Source organism: Cyclopterus lumpus, chromosome 18, assembly GCF_009769545.1.
Source record: "Cyclopterus lumpus isolate fCycLum1 chromosome 18, fCycLum1.pri, whole genome shotgun sequence".
NCBI lineage: Eukaryota > Metazoa > Chordata > Actinopteri > Perciformes > Cyclopteridae > Cyclopterus > Cyclopterus lumpus.
The window spans coordinates 4,481,360-4,507,652 of NC_046983.1; the positions used below are offsets into that span (position 1 = coordinate 4,481,360).

Sequence of the window (26,293 nt, forward strand, 5' to 3'; positions counted from 1 at the left end):
TTTTCAATCTTTGGTGTTGGAGTTGTGTTTGGAGCATGAACAAACGGCTTACACATTCTTGTATTCTTCTTTAATTTGGTGTGCAACAGCATTATATTTATTTATTATATTTGTTCATGTTTAGTCCATTGTTTCACACAAGCCTGAGACTAATGTGTGCCATCTTCATTTACTCTTAACCAGTAACATATATACTGATATCCACACATCTGGTCAAATCTCACAAGTTTTGCCTTTATTATAACACCAACAGTATTCAAATAGCTCTTGTGGTTGCAGAGAGAAGGCCATTTTAGTATGAGTATGCAATTATTCGCTAATTTCCCCCAAAAAATGATAGAACGGTTTCTTTAATTTTACATCTTGAATACGTAAAAACTAGAAACGCCTTTCTCAGAATGAGAGGAGCAGAGTGAGTGCTGGACGTCAGGATGGGACTCACTCTGTTTGCTGGAGCTGAGTCACATCCTGTGGCTGAAGACGTTGCAAAATTTCACCATCATTTCACCATAAAGTGAAGACATGTACAAATTCTGTGATACGATAGGCCGACAATTTTGTTATCCAAACTGTAGAAGAAACATATTTACATGTTATATATTGACCCAGTTTGGTGAGAAAGATCACGGATTACAAAGGGAGTATGCCACCTGAGTTTCATCTGCATCTTTAGTATAATGCATAATGTATAATGCATAATGTATGTACGTGGGTAGTTTAATAATTCTAGAATGGAAACCTTTGACTTTATGCAGCTGCCTTTACAGTAACATCAATAATTGCTGTCCCTTTGCTGATGATCATATATGTAGGAAGGAGATTGAAATATCGGCCCATTATCATATTTAAATGTAATGTTCTTCCGTCTTATGAGCATTACAACACGCTGTGTTCCAAGCAGTCTGGTTGTTTGAGCTTTGTGTAAAAGAGAAGGAAACACACGCTGAAAACTCAGAAGCAGAAGATAAAACTTCAGATCCAATTGATTTATGAAATGCGTCTTCTTTTTCTCTCCATTTCCTGATTTTTTCCATTTGCTTCATACGTTTGAAGCTTTCTGTAAAAATCTTTTCTCATAAGCAGAGTGTCAGAGAGTCAGTGAGGACATGAGGATGGGACTCACTTTAGTTTGTGTGCCGGGGCTTTTCTGTGAGTACTTTCTATGTTTTAATCATAGTTTTATAGAGAAAACCTTTTAAATGCCTGATGTTAATAGTTTCAATTTGATGATGATGTTTCTAACTTTATTTTAGTGATGAATATTCTCCTCTACTGTGGACACGCTCAAGGTTTTTCTTTTGTGAATAAATAGAAAAACAGAATTTGTCTAATCACCATCAGCATGTCCATACTTGAGAGGTGTATTAATCACAATAATACAGGTTGATACTGTTGTATAACAATTCAAGATTTAAATACAAACCACATGACTTTCACTATGCAAGATCTTGGCTGCAGAATAAACTATCACACTTAGTGATAGTAGTAAACTAAATAAAAGAACTTGACAAACTACAGATGCTTTGTCCTCTTTTCAACATTGTCCTTAATCTGTACCATTTAAACAAAGACCGAGTGCTTTGTACTCTGTGAAGAACCCAGAGCAAACCCTCTGAGAAGTCTTGTAAAACTGTAATGTAAAACTTCTTCAAAAGATGAAGACAACATTGTTTTATTGTGAAACGTTTTTTATGACAATTTTTGCTCATGCTTTTGTAAATTCCGACCACCTTTTCCTTTTCTCTTTTACTTAACAACTTTAAGTCGACAGGTGCACACCTTTTGTTGTTTGATGGCTCAGACAGTTCATGTAAATACACATCATACATTTATAGTATTGTGGATTTGTGAGGCGTTTCAGGTCTTTTTCTCTCCCCCTTTCCTCAATGAAAATCCCTCGTTAGAAACTCACACCATTAATAAAATCGATTCTGAGACAAATGATAACACTGGTACAGGTGATGTCATGTCAACTATTTTTCCATTCTGATACATGTTATTCTATTTACAATATTGTGTTTATTCTCCAGAACTGTCTGCCAACCCTCTTAAGGGTCCCGACCCCCAGGTTGAGAACCACTGTGTGATAAATATACAAACATGCATTTGATAGCTATACAGTATCTTACACACACACGTTTTTTGAGCCCAATAAATAATAAAAAGGAGGCCCTGTCTAAAATTGTGGCGGATAAGTCAATTAATATTCCAGAGACTCAGACTCACAAGAGCTTTGCAATCTGTGCAACGTACACAACTCTTTGTCCTTAGACCCTCAAACTGAATTAGGAAAACTCACCCAAAAAAAGAAAAGAAATCACACAAAATATTTAGAATTTCAAATTCTAAACTAATACATATATATTGGTGTCTTAATTAAGTGTAACTAGCATTTGCTTGAAAGGTTTGATTAACATCTGGCGGTGTAAGGATTCCTTCACTTCCTGTTATTAAAGAGGTGGGGTGATATCCTGCCTAACTGCAAAATCAGGTTAGTTTACATGGCAAAGTGTTTATCAAATGTACATAGTATCAAATTGAGATTCAGGATTCAACTTTGCACAAGTACAACAAATGTTAAATATGGATATTAACATTAACATAATTTTTTTCCCATACTGTTATGATATGGTGTAGTTGGTGGACCCAAACACACGCTCGCACAGCAGAGGGACAAGATAAGCACAAGCTTCGGTGTACGGTGTACTCTGCAGGAAACCTGTTCGCACAGATGAGTAGTATATATAGGGTAAATTTGCGCGTATACGTAATATATTATACAGGGTGGTTAGGTATTGTTGATTCTTTCACCTCTGGACCCCTCTTCTGCTGCTTCTTTGACCAGGACTGCTGCTGCTGTTTCTGTTGCTGCTCATTTGGATTCTTTGCAAGATGCAGTCTGCCGGTGGTTTGGATAAGACCCCCACTGGACGTGCTATAGGTATGTCGGCAGACTTTAGACCTAACAATACAACTGTGGATGCTGCCCGGCCCCAGAGACTTCAGAAGGATGGTCTTACTACTGAGAGGACCCCGGTCTTAGAGATAAAACACAAGGGCTTAAACGGGTATGTTTACAGGGTTATGTATAATAATGGTATGGTAGCACTTGGGGCTAGCAAGGAATATGCCAGTGTAGAGGATGTAGATGTTGTTACTAGATGGGAGGGGTTAATGTCTGTGAAAGATTGGCAACAGTTTTGCACAGTTGTCTCTGTGGAGCTTGATCATCGTGGTTTTCAGAAGTCGCTTTATACGGCTCAGTGGTACAGTGTTGCAGGACCAAAAATACACCATCTTAGAGCAGTTTGCTACAACAGACGACCCAACGGTTTTATGTTGGTAGTGGTCCAGTTTTGAGCGCGAGCGCTACAGCCACGAAACGTGACGTAATGACGTCTCGGCAGCCGGTTCGGCACCGTCATTTTACGTACACATCGTCGAAATCAGACAAACATTCAGTCACATCTCGCAAGATTTTCAGAATGAGACTTCGGCTTGACGATAAACAGACCGGATCAAGAGAACGCCTAAAAAATATATATATAATAACAATCTGAGCGCGTCGGTGGCAAGAACAAACACTTTCTTAGTACATTGACAGTGAGGAATTGCCCTGAAGATATACAATGCAGCCCGTTTAGTTTAAATACATAATAAGTACAACATACAACACTGTAGTTATTTTCTTTGCTGTAGTTCAAGGGAGACAACATGTGGAAGCTTACTAAGACTCCTCCTGAACTTCTGTAAGTATTAAAGTGCCATTTTACTCATTTTCAACCTGAATCTTATTGTTGCAATGCAGGTTTGTGTTCCTCAGCATGCTCCATCTGCTGTCCACCCCATGATGTAAAACTAATTACAGATACACTTAATTAAAGGGATTTATTCTCCCAAGAGAGCTTCTTTTTTTTTTTTTTTACAATTGCATAGGTTTTTAGATCAAATTATTTTACCTGATGGTTCAAAGTTATACGTTTCTTCATTATTTCTATCCCCAAAAGCATGACTCACCTGGATCAGCAAAATCAGTGTGCAGATTATGAGACAAATTAAAATGCATGTGTAAAGAACTAAAAGTATATTGACGGTATATTGGAAACAAAAGTTTATTGACACATTTAAAAGAACCAACATTTTAAAAATACAGAAGATTAAAAACATGTGATGATTTCTTTTAAATCATCTTCTAATAGATTAACTGTACAAAAGACTCGTCAGATAGCAAAGCTGCCCGCAAGGATTACATTTTTTAAAAAGCTGCAAATATTGATTAAACAGATTTTGTTTTTCATGTCTTTATTGATCTGGAAGAGAACAAAAGAATATAGAGAGTAACGTTATTTAAAATGTGCTTAAAGGTGCTTCAAGAAATGTTACTCTACTGGACTATTGACTATATGTAAAACAAATTGTTTAATTATCACTGCATTATTACCACGAGATGTTCCTGGTTTGATTTCAGAATAAACAGTTTCATCCGCTTCTGCAGATCTTGATCTCCCTATGAATGGAAAGATGAATTTGAATAATGTTTACTAGTAATACCCCTGTACTGATACAAAAAAACAACACAGGAGAAAATAGATTACAATATTAGGCAGAATAGGTTATAATGATAATGGAAGTAGGAATAAACAGCAATGGTTTCAGAATATGTTAAAACTATTTTTTTATTTTTTTATTTAAACAATGTCCGTTTTGAAGTGACACATAACTCACTTTACACAAAGACTCAGTGTGATGAGGAGGAGCGGCTGCAGGTGGACGAAGACTTTACTTACGTTCATCTCTCTTGTCTTTATTGTGAGGGTAAACCTGGGCGTACATCACATTGTCGTCTAAAACAAAAGACACATTTTTAGTTATATATCGATGAATGAATACAGATGAATGAAATGTGTCATGCGGTTATGTTTATTTTATGATTGCATAGTAGTGTCAGATATTACAATTTAAAAAAGTAAGATTAACAACAATTTATTTCAAAAATGTGTAGGATTTGAATATTGTTGTTTTTGATGACACTGGGCCATAGTAAATACCAAATGAAGACTTATTTAGAAAGATCTGTTGTACCTGCAGCTGAAGACATCTTCACGTCCGAGTAAACGGCGCTCTCTTCTGCTTCATTATTCTTCCCTGTCACAAAGATAAGAGGAGAGCATGACGAGTCCATCCTGCACTTCAAGACCTTTTTTTTATGTAATCGTCTTTAACAGATAACCAACAATAGAATGTTCATGTTTAAAGTAAATTATACATTAATAAATGAATCAGGATAAAAGCTGACCATGGATAAGAGAGGCATATGCATTGTTTTGAGTTTCAACCTGGTTGGTCACGTGGTCTGTAGCTGGGCTCTGATTGGTGCTCTGAGACCTGGTGGACCCAGAACAGGAAGTAAATGTATTTAATGAGGAACGTGTAAAGTACTGCTGTTATGTTCAGAAAGAGAGAAGAGAGTTTTGTACCAACCTCACGAGGCGTGAATCTGGAAGAAAAAGACTTTTGCTGTTTTAGAATTGTTCTATTGTTACTACACAACATGTCATTATATCTGTGACTGACTTCTTAGATTGTAATCAATCTAATATCAGAAGGAACAGATCTCACCTTTTGACTTTCTGTAGCAATACAGAACCAGCAGCAGCAGAATAATCAGTGAAACTCCACAAACCAGACCAACAACCAACAGCACGGGAACTGGAGAGCTTGTTGTTGCAGCTTCAGAATATACACACAAATACACATAATCATCAATAGATACACAAGTATGTCTGACTTAAACAAATAGTTTAAACCAACTTATAACAGCGTTTTTAATCTTATACTCACATTTAACTGACAACCAACTCTTTGGTGACGTCAAACTCCTGAAACCTTGTGGTGAATCTCTTCCTTCACATTTATAAAAACCTTCATCTGACTTTGTAACTTCAGAGATAAACAGCTCCCCGCTGGCATCATTTGAGATGAGTTTTTCATTTTTATAGAAATCCACGTTATAAAGAACCTTTTCTGTCCTCAACCTGCAGCTGAGAGTGACAGAATGTCCCTCAGTCACAGGACGGACAGAGCTCACCAGGATGACATCACCGCCTGTGAAGAGAACAAAGAATAGGTATTATTATAGATATTAGGTTATTCTTGAGGCATTTTTTCACAAAAATTGCGAAGATTTGCATACCAGACTAAAACGAGTGTACCTCCTCAACCATAAGAGCTATTTGACGACGTGATTGTTTGACCTGAGTAAAGACAAAGAGCGGTGACGTTTCCCGGATCCCAGCCGAGGGTCGGCGGCTGTTTGGCGGTTGACAACGAGAGGTGCCTCATAACGAACAGGTGAGCAGACGACCTTGAGTTAGACTGTCTGTGATTGGATAAACTAAATTGAGTTGTCAACAGCAGAATAAGCCTCCGTCCGTAGTTTAGAAATAGGTTGTCCCTGATCACACGTAAAGTAAAAGCACATATTTCCACTGGGCTTTTCAGAGGGAAAGAGAATAAGTGTCCACTGGTAGGGATTTAGGTAAAAGAATAAAGAGTTTAAATAGGACTAAGGGACGCTCGTGAGAGATACCAACGTCGACTCTTAGACGATAGAAATACAAGTTGAAGTTCGCGGGAAGACGTGGATACCTCTTGTAACTGACCGGTGGCTCAGACGCGGTCAGTTTAGTTTATTACCGCGGAAGGCGAGGAGGGACACAGGGAAAGTTTTATTGTTTTCAATGCACTGTGCGGGTGGGTTTTGTAGATCTTGGTGAGTTTAACGAGACCTGAAAACCGAGCGTATCAGGACACAAAAGTGTGCTGAGAATTCCTCGGAAGAAGTTTTTCGACCAGACTACATCTCTGTGGGGCATTAAAAGGGAAATAAAAGGGGAAATCATAGTCTATGGTACAATGGGTTAAGGAGAAATTAAACAATATTTGTGAACTGGTGTTATAAACCCCAGTGATCGACCGCTGTATCCCTCTGGTACAGTAGAAGCTTCTCTGCACTCAAAATAAGAAATAGCGCCTCTAGAGGTACGAACACTCATACCCCAGTGGGCAGAGAGGGTACTGCATGGACTTAAACCTTTGACACCATCGTGTGGCCAAAATTAGGTATTACAACGACAAGATTAGTATACACTTGTTCCTCACAACAGGCTGACACACACTTTAGCAACCAAACTGACGCTGACATACACCATCAAAACAGCACAGATAGGGAATAATAATAATACTAGTAATGAATAGGTGGTGAAAGTAAGAATAAGAATAAAATACTGATAAGGAAGAATAAAAGATGTTTAAGCAAAATTCAAACTCATACACCATCAAAACAGTAACTGAAGGCACAATAATAATCATACATCTTATTGGGCTTTGGTTGTTGAGTTGCGTGTATGGAGCATGTACAAATGGTTTACTTATTCTTGTAGACCAGGCTCTGATGCTTAATATGGTACATGGAGTTATTATATTTGTTATTTATTCTTAAAATACACATGCACACATGTACAGATGCACATATCTGTCTGTCCTTAGAAGGGGACTCTCAGGCTTATTAAACTCATTATGAAAATAAGTTTGGTTAATACGAGTCATCTATAGATGTCAACACTTTATAATAGAATGTTGAAATACTTCATAAACAAATATCTCTTAAATGAATTAAAACTCACTCTGTACAGTGATGTTGGCTGCATTACTGAACTGTCCTGTTTCAGACTCACACCAGTACACTCCACTAATCCCAATAGAGTTGATGCTGCATGTAGATCCAGTCATGGTTCCCCAGGAAGAACAGTATGTCAGGTATTTAATAAACCTTCTCACTCTCCACTCAGTAGAGTTTCCCTCACAGCTCAGTGACAGTGACTCTTTGCTGAAGAACTGCATTCTGGGAGGTCTCACTGTGAGAGACGCTGCTGGATGGAAATCTGAAAAACACACGAGGAGACAAACAAAGCACAACAAAGAAAGTAGTTCCTTTTGTTTAAGGAACTACTTTCTCCTCCGGAACGCTTTATCTTTATTTATGGACTTTTTAAAAAATTATTTTGGTTTAAATTGATCTCCCGAGACAGGCAACAATAAACCTTCCCCTTCAGTTTAAACCTTGTGATTGTGCCTGTTTTTTCAGCTCTCTTGCACTGCCCCACCCTAGGGACATTCTAAGGCTACGAAAGCAAAACGATACCTATATGACCATCATGAATGTTATATTCCATTACTGCTATTAGATCCACCAACGTGCTTCTCACTGCACCTTTTTTAAACGCTGCTGACTTCATGTTTGTTAGCTGCAGAATAACCTGAAGTGCACTGAAGAATAATGCATGGGATGATTCCTTTACTGCCCTTGAATCCCAAAAGAACAAGACCTGAAGAAGAGATCTAGCATAGCAAGCATAACAAGTCATTGTATAGTTGCATTTTGGAGTGAACCCTAATGTAAAAGCAGCCATGTACCAAACTAGACGTCTCCCCCTTACATCTAAAAGCTGTATTTAAAGGTTTGGGGGGAAAGAGAGAAGGAGGGAAATGAATGAAGGAAAGGACTTAAGGAAAGAGGGGAAACAAAAAGTAAATGGCCTTAGTTGCATGTATTGAAATCAAACACGTCTTAAGGTAAATTTAAATTAACCAATAGAAATAATAAATGCTATTCATGAGAGAAAATATGATTGTAAGGCATATTCCCAACTGAAATAAAAAAAATGTCAATATGTAATGTCGTGGCCTTAAAAAATTGGATTATTTATTTCAAAAGTTTAGAATTAACATGAACACTTTGTGTGTGAAGATGAGAAGGAGGGTCAAGAGATTCATTCATGTTAAAATGTTCTAGAGAGAAGTTTAGAAAACTTGTTTGAGGTCAAATGTCACCACAACAGTTAGTCTGAACTAACCTACCTCCAGACCAGATGAACTGAGGTTCACTATACGAAGAGTAGAACACTGGATCTCCTCTTCCAGCTCTGCACACATATCCTGCTGTGTGCGTCTGTCCATGAACAATGAAGGAGTCCTCTTCAGTCCCAGTGGAGCTACCAGGTAGCAGCTCATAGCTGTAGGAGTATGGTAGTTTGGGAACAGCCTGGTACCAGAAGAACCTCCATCCTGCAGATGGATGTTCAACCCTGCAGGTCAGAGTCACTGAGTCTCCAGGACTCGGCCACAATGGAGACACAGTGAGGACCGGCTTGGGTTTATCTGTTGGGAAGACATGTTATGAGTCGTGAGTGGGTTACATGCACCGCTTGTAACCTACATTATGTTCCTGTCTCCAAATGTGTAAAACAGGTGTGAATGTACACATTTAATCACTTCTGAATCTGTGTATTTTATTAACGTAAAATAAACTGAAGGAAATCAACAGAACTCTTGTTTATGTTTCACTTATTAACCACTGAAGTTGTTGGTTAAATGAACATAACATGGATTCTCCTTCAAACGAGGAGGGATAGTGAATCACTTTAAATACATTAACAATGTTACAAGGTATCAGTGATTTATGTTTTTAATATAAATATAATTTAACATTAAGTTGGAGACAGAAGAAGATGTCAAAGTCACTCTTCCTGTAATAAATGACAGGTTCACTAAGTAATGAGCACATTTCCCCTGAAGGAGGCGCCACACTCAGCTGCTCTGTTAGATACGTTCATGTTGTCACTAATTATTCACCGACTACTTTCTAAAAATTGATAAAATGTTGGATGGTTTGTCTTAGATGTATTTATGTACACAGCTGAAGCCCGTCCATCTGTCTTTGTTTTTATTTTAACAATCAAGATTATGTGATAATTGGTTCTCCGGATTGTGGTCAAACTTTAAGGTTTATGAATTTTACACTAATATTTACATCACTATACGGTATATTATAATAGCACTTTGTCACAGACAGGTTTATTATATCAACATGGCTAATAAATAAACAAATGTTTTTAGTGATTTTGGTCATGATGGTAAAACTCTGTTCACTTACCTGTTGCAGTTAGAGACACTTTATTACTTTCTATGAAAACAGCTGGTGATCTCTTGTGATTTGCATAACACTGATATTCCCCAGTGAAGCCTGGAGTTACAGGTGGTGATCTAATTATCTTGTCTGTGCGATAGTCGAGAAAATTAACGCCATTCCTCCTGAATGAGTACAACCAGTCAGTCTCTTCTCCTGTCCTCACGTCACATGTGAAGGTAACAGACTCTCCAGTAAAGAAAGTGGACCTGTTTGGATCAGTGGACAGCCAAATATCTAGAAACAAGGGGAAATGTGAAAATGAGTGATCATAAATTCACTAAACAGAACACATTAATATAATGTGTTAAAGAGTGACAATAGGTGGAGAATTGTCTTGAGTGAATATATAAAAATAAGTTGTATAAAAACCTTGAGCGTGTCCACAGTAGAGGAGAATATTCATCACTAAAATAAAGTTAGAAACATCGTCATCAAATTGAAACTATTAACATCAGGCATGTAAAAGGTTTTCTCTATAAAACTATGATTAAAACATAGAAAGTACTCACAGAAAAGCCCCGGCACACAAACTAAAGTGAGTCCCATCCTCATGTCCTCACTGACTCTGACACTCTGCTTATGAGAAAAGATTTTTACAGAAAGCTTCAAACGTATGAAGCAATTGAAGAAATCAGGAAATGGAGAGAAAAAGAAGACGCATTTCATAAATCAATTGGATCTGAAGTTTTAACTTCTGCTTCTGAGTTTTCAGCGTGTGTTTCCTTCCCTTTTACACAAAGCTCAAACAACCAGACTGCTTGGAACACAGCGTGTTGTAATGCTCATAAGACAGAAGAACATTACATTTAAATATGATAATAGCTGCATAAAGCTGCCTTTGCCTATGGCGTCACAGAGTGTGTACATGTCTTTTTGTTCTCAAGTAGGAAGTGATACATTTAGTTTGCTGCAGCACACCAAAAGAAATTAAACACATCCTATTTTAACTTAATCATAATCAGCGTCAGCCCTGTGTTGAACTCCGACAGCAGAATGTTACACAACAGCAACTGCAGGAAGATGTCGCTTATTTCCGGACGCCTGTTTTATCACGACTGAACAGCAGCATCAGACGTGCAAAGGACAAAAAATATATATATATATATTGCGCAATACAAACAAACACACCGCAAAAGAGGAAAGGGACTATTATTAAATTACAGCCACAATGTAGCCACCTCAATGGTGTAAGAGGAAACACAATGTAGTTCATAATCGGGATTATATCAATAACTCGTAATTCTTTTTGCAATAGAATAAAACGTCTGTGAAAATCGGACGTACACGTTCCCGACTTTCTTTCTGCTTTAAAATTATCAAGTCGTTAATCTTCAGTAAAGACATCGTACAGAAAGGCCTGCAGCTCGTTAGCCTGTATTGTGCATCAATATAATGTTTATTTATTATTTAATAGCCAACCATTGGATACATGCAGTGCAGTGCTGAGAATATGAACCCTCAGCAGATGGTTGTATTTTTTGGAGCAGATTTGCGACCAGGACTTGAGCCCCCGGGTATTAAGCAAAGCAGGATATTATTTTTAGCAAATAAGACTGTGATGACTTTAAAATTAAAACAGTTAAAACAAGTATTAGTTATGGAGTACTACATGGAGAATGTGGCTCTCTGGGACATAACTACAGCAGCCTGAGTCCCAGACATAAATGCAGGTTCATGACACCCCCTAGTGGTCCTCTGTGGACATTCCTCATTTAAATGTGCAGTGACAAAAACAAATACCACAAAACCAAAAGACTGCGCACAATAGTTGCGTAATCCATAAAGGCAGGAGTGTCCATGCCATCGTTCTGGCTTCTTTCCCAGAGCCCATCGGGCTTCTTTCACTCGTCTCCATCTCCTTGGACCTACTGGTGGTGCTGTGACTTTTGGGGGATTTGCAACACACTGTACAGAGTGTTAATGTCCTCCTCCTCGTCCAGGGTGGCATGCTGGGAAGTCTTTGTCTCTTGTGTCGTCTTGTGTCGTTCTGGATCTTTGCCCAGAGAGGAAGTCACAATGGATAAAACGCTGTAGACCGTGTTGATGGACCCCGACTCCTCTCTGGGGCTGCTGGTCTGGCTGATGGTCTGGCTGATGGTCTGGCAGGGCTGTGAGGCTCCCACGTGTTCGCAACAGGCCTCGGCTTCACTGGAGGAGGAGGAAGAGGAGGAGGAGGAGGAGGTGGAGACCCCCGACACCGATTGGGACTTTGCCTCCACCGGCCGGCTTCGTGTGATCCGAGCAGCAGGTGTTTCCCCCTAGAAATAATGCAGTGAAATGTGTTTTCCAACAATGTCACATACGTATGTGACATCTCGGAGCATTGAGCTAAGGCTCGATTTCACGTCTCGAAGAAAGGTTGTGGTTGAACGCTTCTGAAAGGGGTTCATTCAAAAGCACCGCCTTTCTAATTGGACATTGTCAATGTCTGTCTTAAAGATCTATTTCAATATTGCTTATGCAATACCTGACGCTGATGATGCTGTGTGGGAAAGAGCCTCTTTGCCACACAGACAGCAAAGGCACAGAGGGACACACACGCCACAATTATTATTACTATGGCGATAACATCGGGGGGCCCCGACGTCTCTTGGTGTTCAGGATCAGGTTTTCTGAGGCCTGGAAAGACGTGGAAACACGTTTATTTTACACATGTGTTCATCTGGATTTCAAGCCGTCGTCGAAAAAACACATAAATCGTCACACGTAATACGCACACGTGGCCTCGGTGCCTTCGGACGCACGGCTTGTGCTGACGTTGTTGTCGCCCCTGCAGACGACGGAGCCGTCCTCGGTGAATACGCTGATGTTGACCTTCCGGAGGGATCTCCGAGATGTTGCGCAACCCTCCGCGTCACAGGCAGACCACACCCACTCGTCCCCGATGGAGCAGTTGACCGTGACGTTGCACGATGCGTCAGACAGGTTGGAGTGCAGTCCTGACATCCTCATGACAGGTCTGGGAACAGTTTCTGCACCGCCCGTCCAAGCAGATGCATTAAAAAGGCATGAGGTTATTTGTTGGCACCCTCTAGTGGCAGCTAGTAGGTACTGTAACCGGCCGCCTGGAAAACTGCAGCTACGACTGTTTAGTGAAATGTTTTTATGTATATTTAATCGACTTTTTTTCCCAACTTTATCGAAAACAAAAAGCTCAAACGGAACACACGTGTTACATTACGACACATCCGAGAACATGACACAAATACTGATAAAAGCAAATCATATCAAACTAAGTATAATAATCAAAATTAATTATTAAATAGGAAAAAAGGACGAAAAAAAAGTGTGCACTTATACAATTATTTGAATGTTAATAATGTTCGAATGCCTAATATTATATTATTTATTTTGCCAGTAGAATCCAGTCGCTTTACCCAATGTTTAGTATATCAGCGTCTGTGGTCGTATATTCACAAAACACATAAGCTTAACATGAAAATGATTTAAAACGTACCTTCAACAATGAGTCTGGAGAACTCCTTTAATGTTTTGTATTCAGCATCTAAGAAAGACAATTTATAGATGCCACTGTCGTTCTCAGCAAGTTTGTTGATGCACAACGAGTGGTCTTCTAGATCATACGTCACTTTGTCTTTGTACTTGGGTATTATTTTTTGATCAAAAACAATAGCTTGCTCATTAAAAAGCCACATAAGTTGATGATATGGTGGTGAGTTTTTAACTTGTAGACATATGGAACTGTTTTTCAAGCCGAAGCGCGTCGTCGGAGCGTCCTTTGCTGTAATCCCTGATGGGAAACAACACATTACAATAAATACATCACAGCATATTAACTTGAAATGTTATATCAAGCAATGATGTGACAAGAAATATCCTAAAATACATGCGTGGATGGAAAATATGTTTTTTGAGGACTTTTTTGAGGTACTTTGAGGATGTTAAATCTCATTAAACCAAATGAAATGAGTTTAGAAGACATGTCTTTGTTATACTGCGTGAAAACCAGGAGCATAAAGGCAAAGTTATTTAATTGAATGGCCTGAGAGGAACTTTGTCAAAACACAAAAACTACATTAACTTAAAAACAGCTACTTGCATAATGCTAAAATTGACTGTCATTGTATTACAGCCGGTTTCTTTAAGAGGCATCAAATAAATAGTTACAGACACATAGACATGGTTCTGAACATTATTAATTTTTACCTGCAATCATCCAACAGCTCAGAAGAAGCAGCATCTTCAATCCACTGGAAGTTCTCGAGGCACTAGTCATGTAAAAGCTGCGTTTCCTGTTTACGGGGTGCAGCTCACCATGAATGCAGCAGGTGCACTCAAAAGGCCGGAAGTGGTCACGCGGTAACACGCGCGTTGTTTGAGTTCATTTTAACTATTTGTGAGCATTTATTTGTGAATAAACAGAGCAGATGGGGATTTAAGACACTACATTTGTTTGCTATGTATTTTTAAGATGTCTTGAAGTGCCTTAACGAGCCGCCCGACTGCAGACTAGTAAATATGTGTTATAATGTGTGTGTGTGTGTGTGTGTGTGTGTGTGTGTGTGTGTGTGTGTGTGTGTGTATGTTTATGCATTGTGAAAAACTATTAATGTGACTGTAGGTTTTTAATGTGGTATAATTGCCTTTCACCATTATCAATGCAAAAATGGTATGCCAATATACAACTAAAAAGGGTTGCAATGAAGATGTATAGATAGATAGATAAATAGATAGATAGATAGATAGATAGATAGATAGATAGATAGATAGATAGATAGATAGATAGATAGATAGATAGATAGATAGATAGATAGATAGATTTATAGATAGATAGATAGATAGATAGATAGATAGATAGATAGATAGATAGATAGATAGATAGATAGATAGATAGATAGATAGATAGATAGATAGATAGATAGATAGATAGATAGATAGATTTATAGATAGATAGATAGATAGATAGATAGATAGATAGATAGATAGATAGATAGATAGATAGATAGATAGATAGATAGATAGATAGATAGATAGATAGATAGATAGATTTATAGATAGATAGATAGATAGATAGATAGATAGATAGATAGATAGATAGATAGATAGATAGATAGATAGATAGATAGATAGATAGATAGATAGATAGATAGATAGATAGATAGATAGATAGATAGATTTATAGATAGATAGATAGATAGATAGATAGATAGATAGATAGATAGATAGATAGATAGATAGATAGATAGATAGATAGATAGATAGATAGATAGATAGATTTATAGATAGATAGATAGATAGATAGATAGATAGATTTATAGATAGATAGATAGATAGATAGATAGATAGATAGATAGATAGATAGATAGATAGATAGATAGATAGATAGATAGATAGATAGATAGATAGATAGATAGATAGAACCACAGGATTTCATCATTTATTACAGTGCCTTAACTATCGGAGTTAGTTCAGTTATCCCCCTTGTGTGAAATGCCACGTTTATGTCAAGTTAAAGTGCTTTTTAGTAATATTACTAAAATATATTTCCCCCAATAAACAAGAAAAAGACATTCGTATGAAAGAGACGAGTGTTTTCAGGTGCAACAAGTAATGATGTTGTTAAAGACTATTGGGTACATCAAATACTATACAATCCTTCATGAAAAAAAATAACGAGGTTCCAGTTTTTTCGCCCACCTTTTGCAGGTATATTGTTAATAAAAAATTTTTTTAAAAACAGTACAGTGATTCATGTGATTAACAAGACGTTCAGACGTTTAACTACACGGATAAAAATTGAAAAATAAATCTTATCAAGTCCATTTGTCGCCCCGGTTGACTTCTTATTTTCTTATAACAGAAACAGAAATCAACTTTTTCAATTTCTGAAATCGAGTCAACTTAATTCATGATGAATACTAAAAAAAAAAACGCATTTCACTCATTTTGTTTTTGTTTCTAGAGACTTCGCTGTCCATTGATCCAAACAGGTCCACTTTCTTTACTGGAGAGTCTGTTACCTTCACATGTGACGTGAGGATGGGAGAACCTTTCAACAATCCCAAACTCTGGGATTGTTCAATCATTAGGAATGGTCATAAGTTTCTCTCCAACACTTTAAATAAGATATCTATATCTCTAACTCCAGAATACAGTGGTGAATACCAATGTGTTGCAACTTGCAAGATCGTCTCACTGATAAGAATAGAAAGTAATACAATCTCTATAACTGTATCAGGTAAGTGAACAGAGTTTTTTCCATCATGACCAAATTCACTAAAGGTACTTATTATTTATGAGCCGAGTTTATATAACATCCTTTAAAGTGCTAATATAATATAATGTAGTGATACTGTGTGAATGTTAACTAGTGTAAGATTTATAAACCTTAAAGGTTGACCACTGATGCTGTTTAACCATGTAATCCTAAACTTTGAGTAAAGGACCAATTATCACATAATCTTGATCGTTAAAATAAAAACAAAGAAAGATGGACGGGCTTCAGCTGTGTAGCACCCACACTCTCTCAGTAGATCTACATAAAACATATTTAAACAGGAATCAGGCGGTGTTTGGGTTTGTTTGTTAAAAAGGTAGCTACCACGAAGGCGTACCTGTATTTGGTGGAAGTTATATTACCTTCCTAATAATAAAGAACCCCTCTAATTTAGCAATGGGGTTATTTAATTATACTATACTATAGTTTAAAAGACTGACCCCAGAAAACAGCTTTCTGTTAAAAAGCAATGAGTTTAATGACTAAATTATATTTACCCTTTTGGGGGACAATAACAACACAAAACAGACTTACAAACAGGACTTTAAATACTAATCCTGAATACATTTTTGACTAATAATTAACCCTAATAGTAATACATTCTAATTGGCTGATATGTAACATTAGAATTGGGCACACACACACACACACACACACACACACACACTCACGTACACCCAAACAAACGTAGCTCCGGTGCGTCGCTGCCTCAGCCGAGCAGGAACCAGCCAATCAAACTCACAGATCGGCGGAGTGACACCTGGCTTATCCAATCAAACCAGATAGCGCTACCTCAGGGCACCAACTGAATTTAACCCATTGTGGGCCTGCGATATAGTGTAGGATGGTTTATTTACATAACTTTAACGAGTTACTGCCTACCTTATTTTTACTCAATTATTTTAATTAACCACGTATTATGACACTTACTTTCAGGTTAATTACCTTTTAGAGTTATTTGCTACAGCTGTTTACATAAATACATTTACAGAATAAGTGCAATATGCTATCCCTTTTGAAAAATTAGTGGCATTAATGTATCTAACAGGGCAGGTGAGTGTGGCGCCTCCTTCAGGGGAAATGTACTCATTACTTAGTGAACCTGTCATTTATTACAGGAAGAGTGACTTTGACATCTTCTTCTGTCTCCAACTTAATGTTAAATTATATTTATATTAAAAACATAAATCACTGATACCTTGTAACATTGTTAATGTATTTAAAGTGATTCACTATCCCTCCTCGTTTGAAGGAGAATCCATGTTATGTTCATTTAACCAACAACTTCAGTGGTTAATAAGTGAAACATAAACATGAGTTCTCTTGATTTCCTTCAGTTTATTTTACGTTAATAAAATACACAGATTCAGAAGTGATTAAATGTGTACATTCACACCTGTTTTACACATTTGGAGACAGGAACATAATGTAGGTTACAAGCGGTGCATGTAACCCACTCACGACTCATCATAACATGTCTTCCCAACAGATAAACCCAAGCCGGTCCTCACTGTGTCTCCATTGTGGCCGAGTCCTGGAGACTCAGTGACTCTGACCTGCAGGGTTGAACATCCATCTGCAGGATGGAGGTTCTTCTGGTACCAGGTTGTTCCCAAACTGGAGTCCTACAGCTATGAGCTGCTACCTGGTAGCTCCACTGGGACTGAAGAGGACTCCTTCATTGTTCATGGACAGACGCACACAGCAGGATATGTGTGCAGAGCTGGAAGAGGAGATCCATTGTTCTACTCTTCGTATAGTGAACCTCAGTTCATCTGGTCTGGAGGTAGGTTAGTTCAGACTTTTATGTTCTTGCTCAGAGGAAGAAATGTCATTATTGTGGTGACATTTTCCCTCAAACAGCACCAAACGTTGAGTTTTCTAAACTTGTCTCTAGAACATTTTAAGTACATTTTAACATTAATGAAACTCTTGACCCTCCTTTTCACCTTCACAGTTTGGAAATCTATAATACAATCTTTTACCGCAATGCATTCTTTTCTTTTATGAACTAGATACTTTAAATGTTTTCAAAGGGTTTTATTTTCTTTCAGTTATATGTCATATGTCATCTCTTGATTCATTTTTCTTTTTGATCCTATGTTTTTATTCACAAGTAAAAAGATTAAAAGTATAATAAATAGGATTATTTTCATATAGCTTTTTTAAATCTTTATTTTTCTGTGCTTTGTTTGTCTCCTCGTGTGTTTTTCAGATTTCCATCCAGCAGCGTCTCTCACAGTGAGTCCTCCCAGAATGCAGTTCTTCAGCAAAGAGTCACTGTCACTGAGCTGTGAGGGAAACTCTACTGAGTGGAGAGTGAGAAGGTTTATTAAATATGACCACCTGGCATATTGTTCTTCCTGGGGAACCATGACTGGATCTACATGCAGCATCAACTCTAATGGGATTAGTGGAGTGTACTGGTGTGAGTCTGAAACAGGACAGTTCAGCAATGCAGCCAACATCACTGTACAGAGTGAGTTTTAATTCATTTAAAAGATATTTGTTTCTGAAGTATTTCAACATTCTATTATAAAGTGTTGACATCTACAGATGACTCGTATTAACCAAACTTATTTTACTCATCAAAGAGTTTTTGCCCTTTCTATACCATTCTGTATCACACTGCCACTAAATTGACATTGGCCCAATATATTTAACATTAATTATAGCTGTAGATGTGACCATGTACATTTCCAAAGGGCCATCGTTTTCAAAATGGCTACTTTATGAATCTGTAAAACACAATAAAAAACGATGAAATGTGTCCTCATCATTTACAGCAGCTTGTTCAACCAGCTGATGTTTTTGAGCCAAACTTCCTATTCTTTGTTCTCTTCACAGGCGGTGATGTCATCCTGGTGAGCTCTGTCCATCCTGTGACTGAGGGACATTCTGTCACTCTCAGCTGCAGGTTGAGGACAGAAAAGGTTCTTTATAACGTGGATTTCTATAAAAATGGCAAACTCATCTCAAATGATGCCAGCGGGGAGCTGTTTATCTCTGAAGTTACAAAGTCAGATGAAGGTTTTTATAAATGTGAAGGAAGAGATTCACCACAAGGTTTCAGGAGTTTGACGTCACCAGAGAGTTGGTTGTCACTTAAATGTGAGTATAAGATTAAAAACAGTGTTAAAAGTTGGTTTAAACTATTTGTTTAAGTCAGACATACTTGTGTATCTATTGATGATTATGTGTATTTGTGTGTATATTCTGAAGCTGCAACAACAAGCTCTCCAGTTCCCGTGCTGTTGATTGTTGGTCTGGTTTGTGGAGTTTCACTGATTATTCTGCTGCTGCTGGTTCTGTATTGCTACAGAAAGTCAAAAGGTGAGATATGTTCCTTCTGATATTAGATTGATTACAATCTAAGAAGTCAGTCACAGATATAATGACATGTTGTGTAGTAACAATAGAACAATTCTAAAACAGCAAAAGTCTTTTTCTTCCAGATTCACGCCTCGTGAGGTTGGTACAAAACTCTCTTCTCTCTTTCTGAACATAACAGCAGTACTTTACACGTTCCTCATTAAATACATTTACTTCCTGTTCTGGGTCCACCAGGTCTCAGAGCACCAATCAGAGCCCAGCTACAGACCACGTGACCAACCAGGTTGAAACTCAAAACAATGCATATGCCTCTCTTATCCATGGTCAGCTTTTATTCTGATTCATTTATTACTGTATAGTTTAATTTAAAACTGACATTTCTGTTTCTGGTTATCTGTTTAATAATATTACATAATTCATATAATGTGGTTAAAATGACTGATATGACCTTGTCTTGATTTCCACGGCTCTGTAGGTGATTCTTGTCTCTATGAAACAATCAGAGGCTCTGAAGAACCTGGACATGGTACAGTATATACTGTGTGTTTATCACAGAACTGTTAGAAATACTAAAATAAGATGAAATGACTGCTGACAATTCCTTAAGTAAAAAAAAAGTATGTAATGAGAATAAAATGCAATAGTTTAAATGTGTTTGTCGGCCAGCAGTCTTTAAATAAAGGACATAAAATGGTCTTTTCATGCATTCATCTGATCCTTCTAACAGGGAACAATAATGAACCAGAGGAGAGCGTTTACTCCAATGTGACGATGGGAACAGCTGCAGGTACAGACGAGTACAACAGACTTTGTACTACGACTTTGAGTGTATTTCTTTATTACGACCACCTGGAGACACCAATTCACATACAACAATGACTGTAAATAAGAGCTTTTAAACAGTTTGGATGTGTTTGAGTTTGTCTGTTTCACATGCAGCATGTTGCTTTACAGACATGTTTAATCCAATAAATATCACATAAATCTGATTATTAATGTCTCACAAATATTAGTTGGTGACACAATAGATAACTGTATTACACAATATTCAGCGACATGAGTAAAATGTCAAAATGCACCTGTAACTCTTAATTAACCTTAAATCTATTTTTCATTTGCGTTCTTCCAGGTCAATAACACATCTTTATGGACAGAACCAGAGAATGGATGACAACATGAAAAACCACATCCTGGTCTTTTTTTATAATTATTGTGTGAACTTCTTCCACACAACTCAAACACCAACTGAAAGACTTGTGAAAATATCATAATCATCATTTTGTCAGGAGTCAGCCCACTCAGCACGTTTCCGTAACTAGAAACCCGTAGATCGGTGCTATCAGAAAAAGGCAGATAGCAAAGAGCAAGAGGACTTAACACAGATTCTAAATGTATTTTCAAAATCCTTCTGCACCAAAGCATCTCTGAGATATGAGCTAAAAAACACAGCAACATGAATCGATTTAGCACTTACAGTCACAAATGTTGCTAATCAACAAAGACTGCTATATTTTGATGTATTCAACACCATAAGTAATATAAAAGTGAAATATAAGGTTTGGTACATGAGAAAATTCAAATTGCCCATTTCGCCTAATTTATCTGTACTAAAACCTCTCTAACTTTGTTCTGCTTTACTTTTTCAAAGTCAAACTTTGCACCGAGACTGGTCACATATTGTGCTATGATCTATGATGTGCTTTGCTGTTTCTGTGCATCTTTCCAAAAGATAATCATCCTGAAAGTGCTTTTTTTTCTAGGCGAACCTGGAAATTCAACTTTTGCTGTCTTTCATCTTTATTTACTCTTAACCAGTAACATATATACTAATATGTACACATCTGAACAGAAGCCCACATGTGTTGCCTTTATTATAACACCAACATTATTCAAATAGTCTGTGTGGTTGCAGAGCTACACCCTTTTTAGTTTGGTTATGATATTTCGAGCAGAAACCTAGAAAATAGCTTGGGGCTTAAAAGAAAATACATCATATGGCTTTAATATTCAGTTTTACTTGGTGAAATGTCTTCACTTTATTACATATAATAAATCAAATGTTAAGATTGAGTGTTTTGTATATACAGTTTTCTCTCTTCTGGTAGTCACTTTTTTGTAGACAACTTTGAATGGAGGCTGGTTTAAAAAGCAGGAACAAGTTTAATCTTTGAGCTTCAGTACGTTGGTGATAATGCGGATATAAAGTCATCCTCTCTTTTATTTTTCATGAAAAAGATTCTACATTTAATCTGTTTTTGGAAAACATTCAAGTTCCTTTCTATTTTTCAATGGGTTGACAGGTGCTGAACGTAATTTGGTTTCATCTGGATGGATTTAATCTGTTTTCCTATGTTTGACCTTTTTATACATCAATAAACTTCAAGTTTCTGACTGCCATCTCTGATTACTAGGAAGCATTTCCAGATTCTTATATTGAAGATTAATGTTGAACATTAGTAAAGTGGCTCTTTAAAATACTTATAGCATTCCTAAAGTCTCTGCATATAGAGTCTTGTATTCACTACTGGAGCTGTTGCTCGATGTTGAAGCTCGAGAGCCCCCCAAGTCGGGCTAGTCTCAGGCTTGTGTGAAACAATGGACTAATCATGAAGGAATATAATGATGTTTTACAAGTTAAGAAGAATACAAGAATGTGTAAGCTGTTTGTATGCTCCAAACACCAAAGTTATGAATGACCAAATATCAATCAAAAGATCTCGCGAACAGTTGGACCACGCAGCAGCTTTGTGGCTCGTGTTGTTGTTGTTAGCTTCAAGCTAGACATGAACGGAATAGCTTTCTAGAAAGTAGACAACCTGGAGATTCACAAGATCTCCTTCAATTTCTTCTCCACTAAGGCATCAGTGAATGCGATCTTAGAGAATTATGACTTACTTTGGCTAAAAAAGGACAATCGGTGGTCTTTAAGCGGCGCGTGCACACGGTCGCTAACTGACGGCTGACTTCCTGTTAGAGCAGAACAGTATCTTGGGGTCCATTGAGTCAGATTTTACTTTTTTATCAGCGAATCGTAGTGAGCATTTGACAGAAAACTGAGGATTTGAGGGCACAGAGCATTCTTATGGTTTATTTAGTCTATGTTTCTGCTGTATTTGGATGTATTGAACACCAATAGTGAAATACAAGTGAAATATAGCATGGTCAATGAGAACATTGAAATGGCACTGTACTAAAACCTCTCTAATTTTATTATGCTTCACTTTATCAAAGTCAAACTTTGCAGAGAGACTGTTGACATATTGTGCGATTATTTGTTAGAGGTTTAAACCCACAGCTGCATTATTCCAAAGAGATAATCCTCCTGAAAGTTCTTTATTTATCCTTTTTATTCTATTTTTTTTCAATCTTTGGTGTTGGAGTTGTGTTTGGAGCATGAACAAACGGCTTACACATTCTTGTATTCTTCTTTAATTTGGTGTGCAACAGCATTATATTTATTTATTATATTTGTTCATGTTTAGTCCATTGTTTTACACAAGCCTGAGACTAATGTGTGCCATCTTCATTTACTCTTAACCAGTAACATATATACTGATATCCACACATCTGGTCAAATCTCACAAGTTTTGCCTTTATTATAACACCAACAGTATTCAAATAGCTCTTGTGGTTGCAGAGAGAAGGCCGTTTTAGTATGAGTATGCAATTATTCGCTAATTTCCCCCAAAAAATGATAGAACGGTTTCTTTAATTTTACATCTTGAATACGTAAAAACTAGAAACGCCTTTCTCAGAATGAGAGGAGCAGAGTGAGTGCTGGACGTCAGGATGGGACTCACTCTGTTTGCTGGAGCTGAGTCACATCCTGAGGCTGAAGACGTTGCAAAATTTCACCATCATTTCACCATAAAGTGAAGACATGTACAAATTCTGTGATACGATAGGCCGACAATTTTGTTATCCAAACTGTAGAAGAAACATATTTACATGTTATATATTGACCCAGTTTGGTGAGAAAGATCACGGATTACAAAGAGAGTATGCCACCTGAGTTTCATCTGCATCTTTAGTATAATGCATAATGCATAATGTATGTACGTGGGTAGTTTAATAATTCTAGAATGGAAACCTTTGACTTTATGCAGCTGCCTTTACAGTAACATCAATAATTGCTGTCCCTTTGCTGATGATCATATATGTAGGAAGGAGATTGAAATATCGGCCCATTATCATATTTAAATGTAATGTTCTTCCGTCTTATGAGCATTACAACACGCTGTGTTCCAAGCAGTCTGGTTGTTTGAGCTTTGTGTAAAAGAGAAGGAAACACACGCTGAAAACTCAGAAGCAGAAGATAAAACTTCAGATCCAATTGATTTATGAAATGCGTCTTCTTTTTCTCTCCATTTCCTGATTTTTTCCATTTGCTTCATACGTTTGAAGCTTTCTGTAAAAATCTTTTCTCATAAGCAGAGTGTCAGAGAGTCAGTGAGGACATGAGGATGGGACTCACTTTAGTTTGTGTGCCGGGGCTTTTCTGTGAGTACTTTCTATGTTTTAATCATAGTTTTATAGAGAAAACCTTTTAAATGCCTGATGTTAATAGTTTCAATTTGATGATGATGTTTCTAACTTTATTTTAGTGATGAATATTCTCCTCTACTGTGGACACGCTCAAGGTTTTTCTTTTGTGAATAAATAGAAAAACAGAATTTGTCTAATCACCATCAGCATGTCCATACTTGAGAGGTGTATTAATCACAATAATACAGGTTGATACTATTGTATAACAATTCAAGATTTAAATACAAACCACATGACTTTCACTATGCAAGATCTTGGCTGCAGAATAAACTATCACACTTAGTGATAGTAGTAAACTAAATAAAAGAACTTGACAAACTACAGATGCTTTGTCCTCTTTTCAACATTGTCCTTAATCTGTACCATTTAAACAAAGACCGAGTGCTTTGTACTCTGTGAAGAACCCAGAGCAAACCCTCTGAGAAGTCTTGTAAAACTGTAATGTAAAACTTCTTCAAAAGATGAAGACAACATTGTTTTATTGTGAAACGTTTTTTATGACAATTTTTGCTCATGCTTTTGTAAATTCCGACCACCTTTTCCTTTTCTCTTTTACTTAACAACTTTAAGTCGACAGGTGCACACCTTTTGTTGTTTGATGGCTCAGACAGTTCATGTAAATACACATCATACATTTATAGTATTGTGGATTTGTGAGGCGTTTCAGGTCTTTTTCTCTCCCCCTTTCCTCAATGAAAATCCCTCGTTAGAAACTCACACCATTAATAAAATCGATTCTGAGACAAATGATAACACTGGTACAGGTGATGTCATGTCAACTATTTTTCCATTCTGATACATGTTATTCTATTTACAATATTGTGTTTATTCTCCAGAACTGTCTGCCAACCCTCTTAAGGGTCCCGACCCCCAGGTTGAGAACCACTGTGTGATAAATATACAAACATGCATTTGATAGCTATACAGTATCTTACACACACACGTTTTTTGAGCCCAATAAATAATAAAAAGGAGGCCCTGTCTAAAATTGTGGCGGATAAGTCAATTAATATTCCAGAGACTCAGACTCACAAGAGCTTTGCAATCTGTGCAACGTACACAACTCTTTGTCCTTAGACCCTCAAACTGAATTAGGAAAACTCACCCAAAAAAAGAAAAGAAATCACACAAAATATTTAGAATTTCAAATTCTAAACTAATACATATATATTGGTGTCTTAATTAAGTGTAACTAGCATTTGCTTGAAAGGTTTGATTAACATCTGGCGGTGTAAGGATTCCTTCACTTCCTGTTATTAAAGAGGTGGGGTGATATCCTGCCTAACTGCAAAATCAGGTTAGTTTACATGGCAAAGTGTTTATCAAATGTACATAGTATCAAATTGAGATTCAGGATTCAACTTTGCACAAGTACAACAAATGTTAAATATGGATATTAACATTAACATAATTTTTTTCCCATACTGTTATGATATGGTGTAGTTGGTGGACCCAAACACACGCTCGCACAGCAGAGGGACAAGATAAGCACAAGCTTCGGTGTACGGTGTACTCTGCAGGAAACCTGTTCGCACAGATGAGTAGTATATATAGGGTAAATTTGCGCGTATACGTAATATATTATACAGGGTGGTTAGGTATTGTTGATTCTTTCACCTCTGGACCCCTCTTCTGCTGCTTCTTTGACCAGGACTGCTGCTGCTGTTTCTGTTTCTGCTCATTTGGATTCTTTGCAAGATGCAGTCTGCCGGTGGTTTGGATAAGACCCCCACTGGACGTGCTATAGGTATGTCGGCAGACTTTAGACCTAACAATACAACTGTGGATGCTGCCCGGCCCCAGAGACTTCAGAAGGATGGTCTTACTACTGAGAGGACCCCGGTCTTAGAGATAGAACACAAGGGCTTAAACGGGTATGTTTACAGGGTTATGTATAATAATGGTATGGTAGCACTTGGGGCTAGCAAGGAATATGACAGTGTAGAGGATGTAGATGTTGTTACTAGATGGGAGGGGTTAATGTCTGTGAAAGATTGGCAACAGTTTTGCACAGTTGTCTCTGTGGAGCTTGATCATCGTGGTTTTCAGAAGTCGCTTTATACGGCTCAGTGGTACAGTGTTGCAGGACCAAAAATACACCATCTTAGAGCAGTTTGCTACAACAGACGACCCAACGGTTTTATGTT

General features: G+C 37.4%; 2 protein-coding genes across 7 annotated transcripts; one reads left to right on the forward strand and one right to left on the reverse strand.

Moving 5' to 3' along the window:
• The first annotated feature begins 1,018 nt into the window (after positions 1-1,018).
• LOC117747834 lies at positions 1,019-20,895 on the forward strand. Of its 3 annotated transcripts, XM_034557323.1 has the most exons (12): positions 1,020-1,149; positions 1,254-1,289; positions 15,954-16,229; positions 17,758-18,054; positions 18,484-18,747; positions 19,116-19,379; positions 19,491-19,601; positions 19,724-19,739; positions 19,836-19,924; positions 20,077-20,127; positions 20,329-20,388; positions 20,731-20,895. In XM_034557323.1, the coding sequence occupies exons 1-12, from the start codon at positions 1,107-1,109 to the stop codon at positions 20,736-20,738; spliced, it is 1,515 nt and encodes a 504-aa protein (XP_034413214.1). In that variant the 5' UTR covers positions 1,020-1,106; the 3' UTR covers positions 20,739-20,895. The 3 variants fall into 3 exon arrangements, 1 of the variants encoding a protein (XP_034413214.1); XR_004611485.1 differs by lacking the exons at positions 20,329-20,388; positions 20,731-20,895 and having other exon boundaries at positions 1,019-1,149; positions 19,704-19,739; positions 20,077-20,093; XR_004611484.1 differs by lacking the exons at positions 20,329-20,388; positions 20,731-20,895 and having other exon boundaries at positions 1,019-1,149; positions 19,704-19,924; positions 20,077-20,100.
• Positions 4,097-11,029, reverse strand: LOC117747832. 4 transcript variants are annotated; one of them, XM_034557320.1, is made up of 13 exons: positions 10,540-11,027; positions 10,400-10,435; positions 9,995-10,264; positions 8,920-9,219; positions 7,686-7,943; positions 5,842-6,105; positions 5,620-5,730; positions 5,482-5,497; positions 5,297-5,385; positions 5,083-5,145; positions 4,788-4,844; positions 4,442-4,507; positions 4,097-4,310 (listed from the first exon to the last, which is right to left on the reverse strand). In XM_034557320.1, the coding sequence occupies exons 1-13, from the start codon at positions 10,694-10,696 to the stop codon at positions 4,303-4,305; spliced, it is 1,695 nt and encodes a 564-aa protein (XP_034413211.1). In that variant the 5' UTR covers positions 10,697-11,027; the 3' UTR covers positions 4,097-4,302. The 4 variants fall into 4 exon arrangements, 2 of the variants coding, with proteins under 2 accessions (XP_034413211.1, XP_034413210.1); XM_034557319.1 differs by having other exon boundaries at positions 4,097-4,507; XR_004611481.1 differs by lacking the exons at positions 4,097-4,310; positions 4,442-4,507; positions 4,788-4,844 and having other exon boundaries at positions 5,117-5,145; positions 5,482-5,517; positions 10,540-11,029.
• Positions 20,896-26,293: the final 5,398 nt, after the last annotated feature.